The 16,769-nt window shown below is 27.1% G+C and overlaps 1 protein-coding gene across 9 annotated transcripts in view; it reads right to left on the bottom strand.

Annotated features, from left to right (window-relative positions):
• Nucleotides 1–16,769, bottom strand: part of LOC117157951 (uncharacterized) — an 18,119-nt gene extending 1,350 nt beyond the window's left edge. Inside the window, exons 1-24 of one of the 9 annotated variants that reach the window (XR_013058719.1) lie at nucleotides 16,578–16,769; nucleotides 13,085–13,471; nucleotides 11,179–11,303; nucleotides 10,877–11,043; nucleotides 9,913–10,806; nucleotides 9,671–9,837; nucleotides 9,558–9,597; nucleotides 8,103–8,270; nucleotides 7,758–7,896; nucleotides 6,522–6,725; nucleotides 6,251–6,385; nucleotides 5,983–6,159; nucleotides 5,736–5,887; nucleotides 5,584–5,666; nucleotides 4,933–5,265; nucleotides 4,565–4,832; nucleotides 4,389–4,471; nucleotides 4,084–4,303; nucleotides 3,562–3,995; nucleotides 2,328–3,468; nucleotides 2,074–2,137; nucleotides 1,730–1,995; nucleotides 1,519–1,625; nucleotides 1,355–1,428 (exon numbers count right to left, since the gene is read on the bottom strand). Coding sequence is in view for 1 of the 9 variants with exons in the window: in XM_076619636.1 (XP_076475751.1) it covers nucleotides 223–361; nucleotides 628–902; nucleotides 1,199–1,407; nucleotides 3,592–3,995; nucleotides 4,084–4,303; nucleotides 4,389–4,471; nucleotides 4,565–4,832; nucleotides 4,933–5,265; nucleotides 5,584–5,666; nucleotides 5,736–5,887; nucleotides 5,983–6,159; nucleotides 6,251–6,385; nucleotides 6,522–6,725; nucleotides 7,758–7,896; nucleotides 8,103–8,270; nucleotides 9,558–9,597; nucleotides 9,671–9,837; nucleotides 9,913–10,806; nucleotides 10,877–11,043; nucleotides 11,179–11,303; nucleotides 13,085–13,326 (4,624 nt within the window). In the remaining 8 variants the exon portion in view is untranslated. Of the gene's footprint in view, nucleotides 1–222; nucleotides 362–627; nucleotides 903–1,198; nucleotides 1,429–1,518; nucleotides 1,626–1,729; nucleotides 1,996–2,073; nucleotides 2,138–2,327; nucleotides 3,469–3,561; nucleotides 3,996–4,083; nucleotides 4,304–4,388; nucleotides 4,472–4,564; nucleotides 4,833–4,932; nucleotides 5,266–5,583; nucleotides 5,667–5,735; nucleotides 5,888–5,982; nucleotides 6,160–6,250; nucleotides 6,386–6,521; nucleotides 6,726–7,757; nucleotides 7,897–8,102; nucleotides 8,271–9,557; nucleotides 9,598–9,670; nucleotides 9,838–9,912; nucleotides 10,807–10,876; nucleotides 11,044–11,178; nucleotides 11,304–13,084; nucleotides 13,472–16,577 lie in introns of those variants that run through there. The other 8 variants (XR_013058717.1, XR_013058718.1, XR_013058720.1 and 5 more) reach the window with 8 other exon arrangements.

Here is a 16,769-nt window from a genome sequence, read left to right as displayed (position 1 = left end):
TTGCGTTGACCTATTAAAGTCGTATGAAACATCTAAATCTAAATATTTATAAACCGCGAAAGAATATATGTACAAAAACGAATGAAAGTTTCTATTTTTATACAGCTTAGATACCCTGTAATTAGAAAACTAAAAGGGATATGTAAATAACTAAAGGTTAACGTAGGTAAATAAATGAAAAAAATTGTTTACAAGACGAATCGTGATATAAATTAATCAAACCTGCAATAACCAAAGTTGTTCCAACGAAGGAATCAAGAATAACACTAATCTTCGAATTTATCTCGCTCAAGCCACGTGAGACCACCCTATATATACAAGTTGCCACGCATTCTATAAATGCTCCAAATATTACAGGCACCTTAAAGATAGAAGAGACGCTCGCATAATTTTCGCTAGAATTTATGTAAACTATGATTTTTTAATCTCATATATCCCGATAGGGTACTAACGTTAACGAGGCTATTATAATAGTCTCAAAGATTCACAAAAAATGTAATGATTTTTATCTTATGTTCTTGCATACGTCACTATCGCGAAAAGACTATTTTTGTTAGATTTTCGAACGAAAGAAGCGAGCCTATTACAAACAGTCGAGAAAAGTTTGTAATTTATTATCGCACTTACTTGCAGATCGGTAGTACAATCTTCGAATGCTTTGTGTTTGTGCGTCGAAACAATTTCGAGTGCCCAAAGTAATTGAACGTATCTAAAAACGGCAAGACCGCCGACAAGTTCGGCCCATATTAAAAGGAAAGCATCGCGCACTGACTTCGTTCCATTGACAACGTCTTCGATGTGCGTGTAGGGACAAGCGGTAGCGTCTTCCCAATTTATAGACCACCAAATCGTCAGTACGAATAAATATACGCCGTACATAGAAACACCCCAGTTATCCGCAACTAAGGTACATTATAATTAAAACAGAGAATATGTACTGAAAAATTTATACAGAAAAAATATAACGTTCTTATAATTTGACGTTGATAGAATTGTAATTGTACATAGCATTCCATTAAAAAATATTAGCTGTTACAGGTACACATAAAAAAAAAGAAAAGAATAAAATTCGATACATATATACATATACATGTACATAAGTAAAAACATTATTAGTTTAATAAATTTCGTATCAAATTTTGTAAAATTTATAGAGTTACCAATTAGAAATTATTGACGATAAATTCGGTAAACTTACTTATTATTAATTCGAAACATGCTCCGCAAAGTTCACCGGTAGCAATACCTTCTAAAAATAGGGACCTTACAAACGGATCCTGTATATAATAGTTGGTATATCTTCTCATCCAGTAAGCTATGAGACTTGTAAATACAATATACAGTGTAGAAACTGCCAAAGCGATTATCGTTGCAGCCATGGTGTTGATCGAATGTAGTATGCACAAGCTCGATATCGTAAAACGGAAACTAAAAAAAAAAAAAAAACAGAATTACAAAATCATGAATAAATGTTTATATATGTCAATGACTGCTGGTATAGTGCACCCCATACATTACCTATCCGACCGTAATCGTCGAGCTTAAAACTTGAGCACATATAGTGGGAATTCGGAAAAAGAATAACAAAACACCATATGAAACCAAACAAATATCTTGAAGAGGCTCTGCGAGAACAATGGAGTAAAATATCAGTAAATTTTGTTAAAAACTTAATACACTTCATGATAAATAGAATGCAAACGATTATTCGTGGAAAGGGCAATCTTACAAAATATTAATTGTAATATAAATTGATAATCTATCGTAATGTACGAATACTTTTTTCCCTTATGTGAATTTTCGATTGTCATATGTTACAAAGTACCGCAGTTAACTCTTTTATTTTGTTATATTTATTACTGCTAACATTGATGTATAACGTGCGATCATCTGTATATCAATGTAATTATTAACATAAAGAACACAGTCTTCCCAATTTTCACGTTCATATTATACGAATACTTTTAATCCAGGCTGCCTATATCGTGGCCCAAACTACAAGCATAACAAGAAATCATAATGCAATTATTGTCAATATTTCGTACACTAAAAAAGTTGTTAAAAACAATCTACCATAATAATTTAATCGTACTCTTACAGTAACAATGCGCGAGTATATTGTTACATGTATTCTGGTCTAGAAAAATAATATATTTAGCATCAAAGTATAGTTAACTTTAAGTTTGTAAGTTATTACACATTAACATTATAATACATGTATGTATATAGAAAATATAGGAACATTATGCAACAGCAAAATATTACGCAAAACAGCATTCGACAAACTATGGTTTCAAGTGATTCTCGTGAACATAATATAAACTTACATATTTACCACCAAATTTCATTCGCTTTTCTCATCTCTTCCCGAGCAAACATTCACACAATGCTTGTAAATCTATTTCTCGATCTCTTCCTTTCTTTCGCGCACAGCAAGATTTTGCTTAGCTGTTATTTAAAACCATCGAGTGTAATTGAATATATTTGTGTGAATATGTCGCGTAGCTTTAAATAGCTGGTCTCCCAAATTACCTGGTTGTACATCCGCATCACGTTAGATATCGAATATGTTTCAAAATAATCTTATGACGAAACTGAACAGACAATTTTTCCTAAATATGAATAACAGTTATACCTGTCACCAAGTATTATTCAATTATTTTGCAACTAACTAGAAGCATTTCATTCACTTTATTTATTCAATTTACTTGTTCATATCGTTACTTTGATTCGTATTTCAAAAATCGAAAAGCAAATTTATGTACACGTGTAGAAGAATAAATTATAAATCTTCCATTCATGCTTATAACAATGTAAATTTAATGCTTACAAATTGTGTTTGTATTACAACCTTTAAAGAATAATTTGATCTGACCGGTTATAAATTTTTAATTCCATAACATTCGTTTGTTTCCAAACAATTCAGACTACTGAATGCAGTAAATTCTACACCATAATGACATTTATACAGTTAGTTGACCTGAATTGTAACGAAATAAAACCGGTATGCCCGAAAAGACGTATGGATTTAACGCTCAAACAATCAACTAAATACTTAGTTCTACATATTTAAAGTACTAAATGTTTTTACTACTCGAGATTACAAAAATGTCTTTAAAGTGCAAATGATAAATAAATTTTATAATACGATTGTCTATTTCTGATTAACACAAAAATAATCGTTATGAAAGCAAATAAAACTTTCAGTTTATACAGTTATGATTGGATGTTTTTATTCGTTTTATGAAGTATTAACTACATTTATTACATAGGTAAATGATTCCATGTTTATTTATGAGTGTGGACTAACTTTATCATTATAAAAAAGAAAGTAACATTTATTTACAAGAATCAAATGATTCTCCTTTGTGCTTTTTGGCCGCTTGAGAATCATCTTGATTCTCAGTTTTTATCATTAACCTGGAAATCCGTTTTGACTTTAAGTAGGACATCGTTTCGCTTGAAGATCTACAATAAAAATTAATTAATTAAAGTTTGTCGGTTTTATCGCAGAATAATTTGTATTTAACAATAGGTTAAATTGTAAAATTTTGTATTTACCTTGGATGTGGAGTCTTAGTCTCAGTAAACATTTCTGTTGAATTACTTTCAGATGAACTAGAACTTGTACATGGAGAATACGGAATGATCTGGTATGTAGTTCTACTAACTACCTCAGTAGTTGGTTCTGTATTTTCTGCTTGATTTGGTATATTATTACTAATACGATTTTCCCCATCTAGTATAGGCTTTTTCTTATCTTCAACATCTGTTTTCACAGATTTTATATCAACATGATTCTCAGCCTTAGTTTTTAGTTTACCATCTTGTGTGGGAAAATTTACAGTTGGTATTGTTATATTTCTATCTCCTTTTCCTGCAATCATTAAGTTAATCAATAGTTTAGAGAGTTCTTCCCTTTTCCTTGTTACTACTATTTCCTCAAACCAATTTTTCAGTGTCTTTATTGGCAATGTATAATCTTTAATGGGATTCTGGAAAAAAAATTTATTATTGTACAATTTGTAATGCTACCTCGTCTACCAATTATACCAATGATATAAACTAAAAAAATAAACCTACTTTAAAGAAGCTCTCTACGTATTGTAATACATATAATCCGCAATCAGTGAAATTTGATTGCTGAGGAACTTTCAACGATGCTCCTTTAATAGTATCTTTTGAAAACACTTTCTCATTTCCCATTTTTGCAACATACTCACAGCTTAAGTAATCTCTTAATGTAGCTACTACACGTGCTCTACTTGCCCCCGCAAGAGAGTCAAATATTAATATGCAGGGTCTATAAAAAATAAAATAAAAATATGAATAAATATAGTATCCTATTTGGAACGTCACTTGTTTTAAAAGTATATGCAAATACTTACACTTTTATAGTCTCTTTCTCCTGCTGTATATTTGGTTCGACATTTGAAGATAAACCTTTATTTTCTGCATTTTCTGATTCATCCTACATTAGAAATTGCCAATAGCATATACTTTGATACATTTATAATTTATTATAATCTATATTAAAACACAACTTAGTTTGCGCCACACTTACATCATCTTCGCTATCCATCTCCATTTCTTCGTCATCGCCTTCAGCTTCGTCTCTTTCTGAACCATCATCACCTTGATCTATAGTCACAGTAGTTGTCACTGGTTTGAGAGTCGTACTTCCAATCGTGACAGCTTGTAGTTTTACTTCCTTTAATTTTTTACTTTTTTGTACAGTCTTGCGAACATCATTTTCATCACATCGTTTTGGCTGTGCAAAAACTTTACCCACCAAACCAGGGAAACAAATAATAGCCAAAAACCAATGGGCACTGTAATATTATTTTATATAACAAGTGTCACTTGGAAATATTTTAGATTAAATAGAGACATAAAAACAGAATTGAGCATTTGAGAAAGATAAGTACTTACTGTTCATTTATAGGAATTATAATAAAATCTTTTTCAAATATGTTAACGTTTTTCGTCCACTTTTGTACTCTTGCATGTCTCTTGGCAGCGGGTGAAAGAGGTACATTACTTTCACCTGCTTGAGCATGTGGACTTGTTAATCGTTTATAAAAATATGAACTGAATACATGAGTTCTATGTTGATCAGATTCTGATAAAACCTCCAGTGTCAAATATTTTAGATAGAAGTCTATAATTACATCGTTTAAAAACTGATCCTCCCCAAGACATAAATAATCTTCAGTGTTAATCGCTATACCGCCTTTTGCAGGTGGTGGAGGATATACAGTTATTCTGTAAATAACAAATCGTACATTATACGAAAAGTGAAAACTGTTAATTGTAAAAAGGAAATGTTTCAAACAAAAGTGGAGAATATAAGAAGAAACAGATTATGTTAACATTTATTTGACCAGCTTTGAAAAATATCCCGAGAATGAAGAAGTTTCAATATTAGTTATAGAAACTATAAATATAATAAAAAGTATAAGTTTCAATTTAAAATATTAATTGTTACCATCAACTCATTCCCAAGTAAAATAAGAAGAAAAAAAAGGAAATAGTATAAATATGATTATTTATTCTAATTCTGTAATTAAATTTGTTTCTTACGTCTGTATACCGCCATTGACATTTGAATTAGTTGTTGTTCCAGTTTGGTTTTCTTTTCTAGATGAGCTTTGTATTTTTAGCTTCTGAAAGAAGGTGAATTATATTTGAGAGATAGTAATTTTACATACTTATCAATAACATATATTACTCACATCTTTCGGCGATGCTCGTACAAGGATATCATTTGCCTCCTTTGAGCTTAATTCTTCTAACAAGCGTCTTCGCGAAAATAAAGATTTTAGCACAACTTTCGATTCTTCGGATAATTTCTCTGGTAGTAAAGTTATACGTTTATGTGTATGATCTGTAAAAATGTTAACATTCTCATTTCATTTATAATTATATATATATATATATGTAAAATATATTATAAAGTATAATATATTTTAAAGTTGATACCTTTTCCAGCAGGATCATAATATGGCCCTTTTGGATCCTGCATTCCTAATAATTCGCGAATCATAGCTCCAGTATTAGTAGATGTATAAAAGAAAAGCACTGGCATTGCTTTGCCAAAATGAATTAGCACTTTTACTATATCTTGGATTTTAACTTCTAATGCTACGAAAGTTTTATCTGCAACAAAAATGCGCGAATATTTTTATATGACAAATACCTATCAAAATAACATATAATTATGAACATATAATAATTAGTAAAGGATTACCATCTTCTAATAGGGGTACACCAAATCTTACTCCAGTTTGCGAGATTATGACTCTCTCTCGAGGAACATATTTATAAGATCCTATCCTTACTGTTCGACACAACAAAGAAGTATGTGGAGATTGAAGAGAATTATCTGAAAATATTTATTTTCACGTTTTCTCATTTTATATATAATTACATTCAAAATGCAATAAATTGGAATCAACGTATTTTATAGAAGTCATATACATATGTAAAATACGTAAAATATGAAGCATATTGCAAGATACCTTTAATATCTTCACTCTCCATAGCATAATCAGAACTCACGCTAGAAATAGAATTGTTCGTAATTACGGGTTCCTTCTCAAGAATGGTTTCCATTTCTTCACTAAAATTATTACTTGCGTCGTTTGAAAATATATTGTTACTAGAGCCGTCCGATCTTTTAATTTTGCTTTCCTCCTCTTCGTCAGATGATATTGTCAGACACTCTGTATAAGAAATATCATGTCTGAGCTGTCTGTATGTCATAAGATATATAAAAGAATTCACTTCAAAATTTTTGTTGTATATAAACATAATTATAGTAATAAAGATTATTCGATTCAATTGTAAGACACAAAAATACGGTAATAGAAACAGTATTTTTCTCAAGGTCGTTCGTTCCATGTTTTTCTAAATTATTAATGCCTTTATTCAAATCTCTAACATTACAATAAAAAAGAAAAAGAAAGTATTAACTTATTTATATATTTAGACACATCGCGAAATAATATATGAGACAAGACCTACAACACATTTATAGTTCGGAAAAATTCGAAAAAAAAAAGAAGAAAATGTAAAGCTTTAAAAAATTTACAAATTTAAAGAAACATAAACTATTAATATTTTAGACGTTTAGCATGTATAGACGTATAACAATAATAATAATGAAAATTAATACATATGTATATGAAGTAGTGTTTACTATAAATTATGTCATTATTAACATGAATGTTATCGTCATCGATCATTTAACAAGTAATCAAAAGAAGCTAAATATGTTACTTCACATTATTATGATTTTAAACAATAAATCACTTTTAATCATGAATATAATCTCTTGTGTAGACATGATTGTATTATAGATATTACTTGAATAATGTGTCAAATATACAAAGTAGCAAAGTTAGGATGTACATTCAAATAAATATTTCTTAAGCATTTATTTCTATATATCTTTCACATCAAATATCTCGCAGTGTGTTAGGCATACAATGTAAATACATACCATTGATTTTTGTTTTTAATTTCTCTTTAGTTCAAGCACTAAATAAAACATATGGTTCCATTTAAAAAAATATTGATGACCTTGAGAAAAATATTCCTTCCACTATCATATTTCCTTTTGGAAAATTGTGTTATTTTGCTCATTTTTCTTTCTGCTATATTCAGATGCAACAGAGATGTTCAGCCATACTGTTTAAACTTACACAAGATAATATTGTATCGTTGAATAAAATCATATAAATTATTTTTTCTACCTGGCTCTTTATGAATAGGCCTTGGTCTTGAAACGCCACCTCTTCCTCTTCCCCTTCCACGTTTATACACAGACCCATCTCGCTCCAATTTCTCTAATTTTGCCGATGAATTTCGTTCGTTATTTTTCTTGTAAAAAGTCTACAAAAAATGAACATAATAATACAAACCTAAAGATTTATATTATAAATTATATTTGTATCATAAAGTATTTATATTACATTTCGTAAAATAGATATTATAATGGACTTTAAATTAAATTTATACGGAGATGACAAGTTAATATCACAAATTTTAATCTTAGATAGATCTAGAATATTGATTTTTTAGAGCCTTATAATCCTTACGTCAATGGTTAGCATTGTTTCTTTCTTTTCTTGCATACCCATTGTCATTGATATAGATTTCACATCTTTGGGTAATTTTCTTTTACATCTTAGACATCGATTAAAGTCAATAGAACTGATACCGCAATGGGAACAGACAGCCAACATTCCTTCAATGTATATAGGTTCCTGCAAGACATATCGAAAATAATAAATAAAAGATATGAAAAATACATTTATATTAAAAAAATATCTTTATTATATGTAAAAGAAATAAAATTCATTGTTATGTAATATGTTACCATATTATAAATAAATATAATTGTGCTATGATAATAGAATGATTAAAATTTACGAAAAACGTGGACCATTCAATGTGTGCACTGTAGTCATAATTTTAATATTCTACATTCTATATTTTTGTTTATTTAATTGTTTCAATAATAGTATTTGTCTATATGACAAATGATGTATGTAAATGATAATTTATATGATGTTCCTAATTAATAATTATTTTTGTCAGTAATTCCGTTAAAATTTTTAGAAATGCTATGTAAATGCCTTTAATGAAATAAAAATTTAAATTTCATGCCAAAGAACATTCTTAGCCGAAATATAAAAATTAAATATCTAATTTAAACTTATACTTAACAATATAACTATATCATTTAATATATAGATTTAACAATTCATGATAGATGTTACACGTGTATTGTTATACTTCGATTTTAAATTAAGGTAATAAATTTAAAGAGAAATTTGATGTGTAATTACTCTCTAAAATTAATCTCTATGTGTAGCTTTTCAATGTTTAAATATATAAGCAATTTAAAAAGAGGCTTCATGCATTTTACACATTGTTTCGTCAATATTAAATAATTTGTTACTTTCATGCAATATCAATCATTACAAATACGAAGAGATGCGTTATATAAACATTTTTGTGAAAAAATGGTTCAATCAATTCACATATTAATTGCATTAAAAATTCATGTATCAACCAAAATTTATATATTAATTATTTATGACATTTATTTTTCACATAATTCTTATGATAATTTGATTTGTTATTGTTTCATATTTTATTATTATTCATTTTTATTCTGGTAATAGTTATATAACTTAGTTATGACGTTAACATTCATAGAAATTTTATAGATTTTTAGTGCAGTTACAAACTAGCTTTCAAGCTAGGCTTCAAAAATATATACATCTATGTAATATATTTTATTTCATGTATCAAAATTAAAATAATTTTTATTTTATTATTCCTTCAAAAAGAGATTGAATACTTCTCTAGCATGATTTCATTTTAGTTAAGCAAAACATGCTTACAGTGTTACTGCTTTTTATGCATAAATATGAAATACATAATTATAAAAATGTTTATATAAATTATATTATTACAAACCAAAAATTAAATAAATGTTTTATATATTATCAGAAGTTGTATAAAACTAAAAAATTACAACTTACCTCATTTTGTTGTACAGGATTACTATTCTCATCTGGTGAACTGAAATGTTCAATATAATATATAAAAATATTTTATGTGTTAACTTCAATCAGTGATATATTTAAAAGCTTACCTATGAGAATTCTCTAAATTAGTATTTGCACTATCTTGAGAACTATCATTTTCACTCATATCATATGAAGCAACTGCACCAGGCCCAGCTTCTACAATGTAATTGATACCCAACATAGGATCGGAAACTAAAGAGACACTTGTTTTTCCACAAAATACAATATTTGCCTACAAATGCAAATCATTTTTAATTAATTCAATTAACAATTTTTGTAAAATTTCTTTTGGTGACTATTAACATACCTGTTCCAGTAAATCTTGAACTGTACAATCTTCGTTAGGTATGTCAAATGTAATTAATCTCTGTTCACCATTTGAAAGCATAACTAACATTTTTGCAGTATTTCCTTGTATTTGAGGTTGAACTTTAGTATTTGTTGGATTATGAATAACTTTTTCAAGATAAGCGATACTTTCAGTAGAACCATTTTCTGAATCAGTTTGCGAAGGAAAACTTTGTTGATTTATTGGATCTTTTTCACTGACTGATGAAGATTCCAGAGATTCAACATCCATAGTATTAAGCACATTTTGAGATGGAGGTGAAAGTGGTGATTGTTCATACTGAGATTTTTGTGATATGGTTTGTTTCTGAAATTGTAATTGTGATGACGATGACATTTGTTTCTGTTGTACTGAATTTGTAGTTGTTTGTTGCCGTGGATTATTCAATGAACTTTGCACTGATTGTGAAGCAATATTTGATAATTTCTGCATATTATTTCCTTGTAATCTTTGATCATTTTGCACTTGTCTTTGATTTTGCATTTGTTTTAATCTTGTTTGTTCCATTTTAGGCTGTTGCACTTTTAAGGAACTTTTTGGCAAGGTAGGAGCTTGAGGTCTACTATGAACTGTACTCAAAGGAGAATGTATTTGTGTAGAAATTTGTGTCACATTCTGTCCAATGGGACTAATTGTTTTATTACAAAATGGTGTAGATGCTCTGATAGACGCATTAGCGTTTGGTATTTGAGTTCCAATGTTATTTGTTACATTCACCCTGTCAATGGATGATGTTCCTATTTGTACACTATTTGTTGATAATCGATTTCTGTTTTGGTATGATTTAAGTGGTTTTCTTTTTACAATTTCAGTATTCGATGAAGATAATTCACAAAGTCCATGTAGAAGATTCTAAAAATATACAACTGTTATTGCACTTAATAATTTGCAAAATAAAACTATTATGATTCTTTACACTTACTTGTGAAGAAGTATTATTTTGATTTTCATTTAAATTGCCAGTTTGAATTTTTTCTGATATCAATGCATTCTGTTTTGAAACTGCATTTACATTAATACTATTTTCTTGCATTTTTATCCATTGTATTTGTTGTCCATCATTATTACAACCTATAAATGTTTTGGAACCTAAATAAGAAAACAATGTTCTTATAAATTGCTTTATTCCTTCATTGTAACCATAAAACTTTTCCTTTTACATATTAGTGTAAATTCTTTGATTTAATGCACTATTAAGATGATATACAAATTCATTAAATTTACCTTTATTATCCACAATGTTTACAATGTTCCCTCCTACAGTATTATCATTTACTGTCGTAGCCTTTAATACACCTTGGGGTGAAGTTAATTCATTTGTATTTGTTTTGATTATAAAAACGTTTTGTCTGAAAGTAAAAATGCATCATTTCAATAAGTTGAAATATGAGAAAACTCAAAACAACGAATATTTTAACAAAATAGTGCAAACTACTTCCTGTCTGAGTCATTAGTATACATTTATAAATCTACTAAATATATTTCTAATGAATGGTTCTGATGACAAATTGAATAAATTGTGATTGAAGATATGTTTTATGGTCCCTACATGTCAATTATGTGTATAATGTTTATAAGTGAGAAGCACGAGGAAAAAGGGGTGCATTGCTATATTTTAATTGCATTCTATAAAATATAATTAATTCTTCCATTTCATATATATTCTGATACAAATACTATATTACCAAATACAAAATTTTTAATTTTATAAGGTCAGCACCATGATACTTTAATACAAATACTATTAAATGGGTTATGTTAATAAAAAGTACATTTTAATGTACTTGTATTATAACTCATTGCATACGAACTTTTTAAGATAAGTTTGGTAATATTATTGTTATGTGAACAATTAATTATAGAACCCATAGAGCTAACAGATGCATATAAATCATTAAACAAAATTTAGGAAAAACAAATTTCAAAACACAGAAAATTTAATGTGATATAATTATATGTATACATAAATGGCAAATATATATTAATATTTAATAAAATAAAGAAGTTCAGAAACATATATTTCATCATATTATTATTATTTAAAAATATTTGGTTTATTAGTGTACATTATACCTTATATTTGAAATTGGTTTATTCTTTCATAGTTATGTGTTCCTATCATGTTATATGATTATAATTTTATGATATTTTATAATTTTAGCAAATTGTTAATACATTCGATATTCAATGAATGAATGATATAATTACACTTATTTGTTGTGTTATATTTCTATACTTGTTTGTTGTGACTTATTTCATAAAGTGACACGAAGTGAATAATGAAATTGATATGATATGCCCAGATTTTACATGCTTACATAAATTTACTATGATTTAGATTACCCAAATACAATATTTCATTATTAAATCAGTAAACCTACTGTGTAATTACAAAAGATTTCTTTGAGGCACACATGTACAATACATATACATATACATATACATATACACACATATATGTATGTATATATATATATACACTAGTGTAATATATTTTAAATTTACATTTCAGTGTTACAAATAAACAATGCACTATTATTCTTAATAATTTTATTAACAGAAGCAAATTCATAACTTTTTTAATACATCATGTTTCTATATATATAGCTAGAAGACAACCTTAAGAAGTTTTTATTAATATGCTATATTTCTATAAAACATATCAAAACAGACATAATTGTCTGTTAGAATTACAAATTTAAATGCTGACACAATATAATTTTATTCTAAACACATTATACATATACATGAAATTATATAAATCTATTTACAAAATTGTGTGTAATTAAAATAATTTATTTAAATTATTATATAATTGCAATCGTATTACATACTATAAAATATATTTTCATAATGCAACATGAATAAAAATATTTGTTATATTCTAATAACATGCTGTATAATTGATATTTAGTTTTCATAATAAGCACCACATACCAATACCCCCTTTGTTTTCCTCGAGTATCTAACAGTTCTTATATTGCAATATGTATATTAATGTGTGTGTATGTGTGTATATATATATATATATATACACACACACTCATACACACACAAAAGACTAAAAGCACGAAGATACTACACTGCTACTTCAATATTTGGATAATTAAAATGCATGCGCACAAATTACCCTTGCTCCAATTGTGTTGCAGAAATTTGACTCCCTAAATTAATTTGCTGTGAAAATATCGCTTGCCCGCTGTTTTGTGGTGCAGTGGCATAAGCCAAAAATTGTTGAGAACCATTACCACCATTATTTATGTCTTCAACAACTAATTGTACACTTTGTCCCTCAACAGAGCAAATTCTCTGTACTTCTTGAAGTGTTAATGTACCACTGGCATTGGTCACGAAATTATAATATTGTGCCATAGTATTTAAGACTTAAATGCTTGCAAATATGATTTTTTGTCAATCAATGTAGATCAAATGAATCAATGTCACTACTATGCCAAATTACACCAGTCCATCAGTATCATATCTGTAGAACGATGAATTAGTATCTGCACAATAAAACCTATTAAAAGTAATTTAAGATTACTTGTGTTTTTCTATGATATATGTTTACATAAGTTAAGCTTTATTATTTCATAGAAAATGTGAATATAAAAATACATAAACAAACATTAAAAATAAAAATGTAGTGTAATATTAGATCAGGTTAAATTAACCTTGGTTAATGATAATATATATTTGCATCATTGCTTTTTGGAATGCATATCATATTAAATTTTTGTTCAGATTTGTAAAACCAAAGAATAATAACATTACTGATGATAAAACTGTTTACCTATATCGAAAGAATTACATATACCAATTATAGATAAAAAATCACATATTTGCAAAAAGTATTTTATTCCCAAACTGAATGGCAATTATACTTTTTCTTAAATTAATACTTTACATTTATTTTATAAAATCTTTTTTTTAATTACATTTCATGTATATTATGATAGATGTTTAAAATAGGTATATATTATATATGTATATAGAAACTAGAACAAGATCTTATTGAACTACAAAATATAACATTAATAAATATAGAAAGCATACCAAAAATATTTTATTTTATTTATAAATAGACATAAAGTAAAACTTCTTAAGTAGTCTCCTACACACAGCTTTTTAAATATTGCTTAAAACCACCTTAAATCACATCACAATTAAAAATGAAATCTAAACATAAATTTCTGTTGCAAGATCAAACTATATAAAAATTGTTGTACAACATGTGCTTCAAAGATTTACAATTTTAACAATAAAAAGCTATTATTTTCTTCATGTAAAGAATATATTCTAATAAACCTTATAGACAAAAATATCTTTCTAATTTATAGTAGCATGCAAAATTTTAAGAAAGAGAATTTGTATGATCTTGAAATTATTTAAATAGCATACAGACAAATTTATGTGAATATTAAATTACACAATTTTCTGTACTATACAATGTTTAAGAAGTTTCATAATATATTTAGGTTTATTTTATTTCACATTGTGAGATACGTCCTATTATCATATATATAATACGTATTCTCATATCAATAGCAATAGCTTAATAAAAATGTAAATAATATATTATTGAGAATATGATGTTTAATGTCCTCTATAAATACTTCATTAACAAAGAAAAAGTTTACTACAAAACTCCTATATTATTAAAAAGTAATGATTTCACTATTCTCTAATAATATTAACTAATAGAATTTACATAATAGTTCGATTTATATATAATTAAAACTTTTATGATTGTCTAAATATTTTCTAAAATTTTGTGCATTTTCGCTAATATAAAATATTTATATCTTCTGTTTACAAAAATGTAATACACATATACATACAGTATATCTTGTTTATTTGTACATGCGCTATATTTCCTTAATTATTGAAAATACTAAAAAATGTTTCATATGAAAGTTGTTTGATTTCATGGGGGAAACTTAGTAAGATATTGTTTACATTCTTATTTAAAGAAATTTCAATGCCAATGTAACTTCTTTAAATGGAACTACATGTGTACATTTTTCTATACATTATTTGATGCATTTTTTGACTTTAATCTAGTAAAACTTATCATATGAAAGACAAGAAAAGACAACGCTGTGTTTTTATGTTTACGATTTCTTTGTCTTCCAAACAATAAGTTTTACAAAATTGAAGTTAAAATATATTTTACACTAATCATTTTTCAACCCGAGTTCTTTAATATGTACTTTCCTGTAGAGAATTAAAGAATGCATCAGGTGGCATATAAAAAAATGTAGTTCAATTTAAAAAACATTATATTGGCATTGCAAATCCCTTTAAATAAAAAACTAAAAAAATCTTGTTCTCTCACAAAATCAAACAATTTTCATATGAAACATTTTTTAGTATTTGCAATAGTTAAGGATATAATAGCTTGTAAACCGATAAACAGGACATGCTATATATATATATATACATATTCAATAATATTAATAATTAAAATATTCTTTTGATAATAAAAATACAGTTTTCTCACAAAATTATTTTCTCCACCCGACTTATTAAAATTACCTTTAATTAATATATTCAAATAGTTCATAGAGTGCTTTATACAGAATCTCATAAAGTACTTCTGAATAAATGTGAATAATATAGTTCACAACATACATGTATAAAACCATATAAATCTAATCAAGTACAAAGTATCATCGAAAACATAGAACACAGAAAAGAAATTTGTTAATAAAATATTGCTAAGTATTGTTAATAAAATAAGCATTGTAGTAAGAATGTGTTTCTAAGATATTTTGTTTGGAAATTTGTATATTTTTATTATCACTTTGTCAATAACTATAATAATTATTACTCAATGCAATAAAAATACATGATTTAAATATATATTTTACAGTTACAATAAATTTTCAATAGATTTAAATACAAGAGATATGTTGAAATTCAGATGAGGAAATCTCTAACAAATTATTGGAGTTTTTATAACACATGTAATATAAGTTAATAATTAATATGATATTTTGAATTATAATATGTAAGTATGTAAGTACAGAATAAAATTGAATGTAAAAATTATCTCTACTCTGTGCGTGTAGGTGTGTGCGTACTTGCGTGCATGCGTGCGTGCATGCGTGCGTGCGCGCGCGTGTGTGTTGTGTGTGATTTCTAATATTATTATTGTTTTTACACTTGTAAATACAAAATGAGAATTTGAAATAATATCTCAATTATGAGAAATAGTTAAATTTCACAGAATCATAACCTAGAAAACAAAGAAACAAATCGACCTGGTTTCCATATATCCGTTAAGAAATTAAAATAATAAATTAAAAGTAAACACGTGCACTAGAAATACACATATTACTATGTATAATAAAATATATTTACAATTCAACATCAAAACGTGCGAAGTAAATGACGGTAGAACTGTTTGAGAATTTTACCATAACCTTATTTCAAAATTTCAATTATCTTAAGCAAAAATTATAATGAAATAGCACTAAGAACATTTACATTTTGCTATGTTATAAAGCTATTTTATTGTCAATTTCATATAAAAAACATGCGGAATTACCGACTTGAATATGAGTCGACGTCTAGTGCACACGTTATAAATTTTTTATTAAATTGACAACCATGATACTTACAGTTGTTTGTGGAAGAAGAAATAAATACACAATCCCGAATTCGGCAGTAGTAAATACTCCTTAAATTGTATTCTAGTTATTTCGATATAGTTCGCGCAAGTAAATAACAATTCCAATTCGCCATTTTACGTTACCGTTTACGTGAAAGAATCGCAAAGCAACCGATAGACCGCAAAAGATTACGCCACTGCG

Source organism: Bombus vancouverensis, chromosome 6 (genome assembly GCF_051014615.1).
Source record: "Bombus vancouverensis nearcticus chromosome 6, iyBomVanc1_principal, whole genome shotgun sequence".
NCBI classification, from domain to species: Eukaryota; Metazoa; Arthropoda; class Insecta; order Hymenoptera; family Apidae; genus Bombus; species Bombus vancouverensis.
This window is presented reverse-complemented; position numbering and strand designations above follow the sequence as displayed.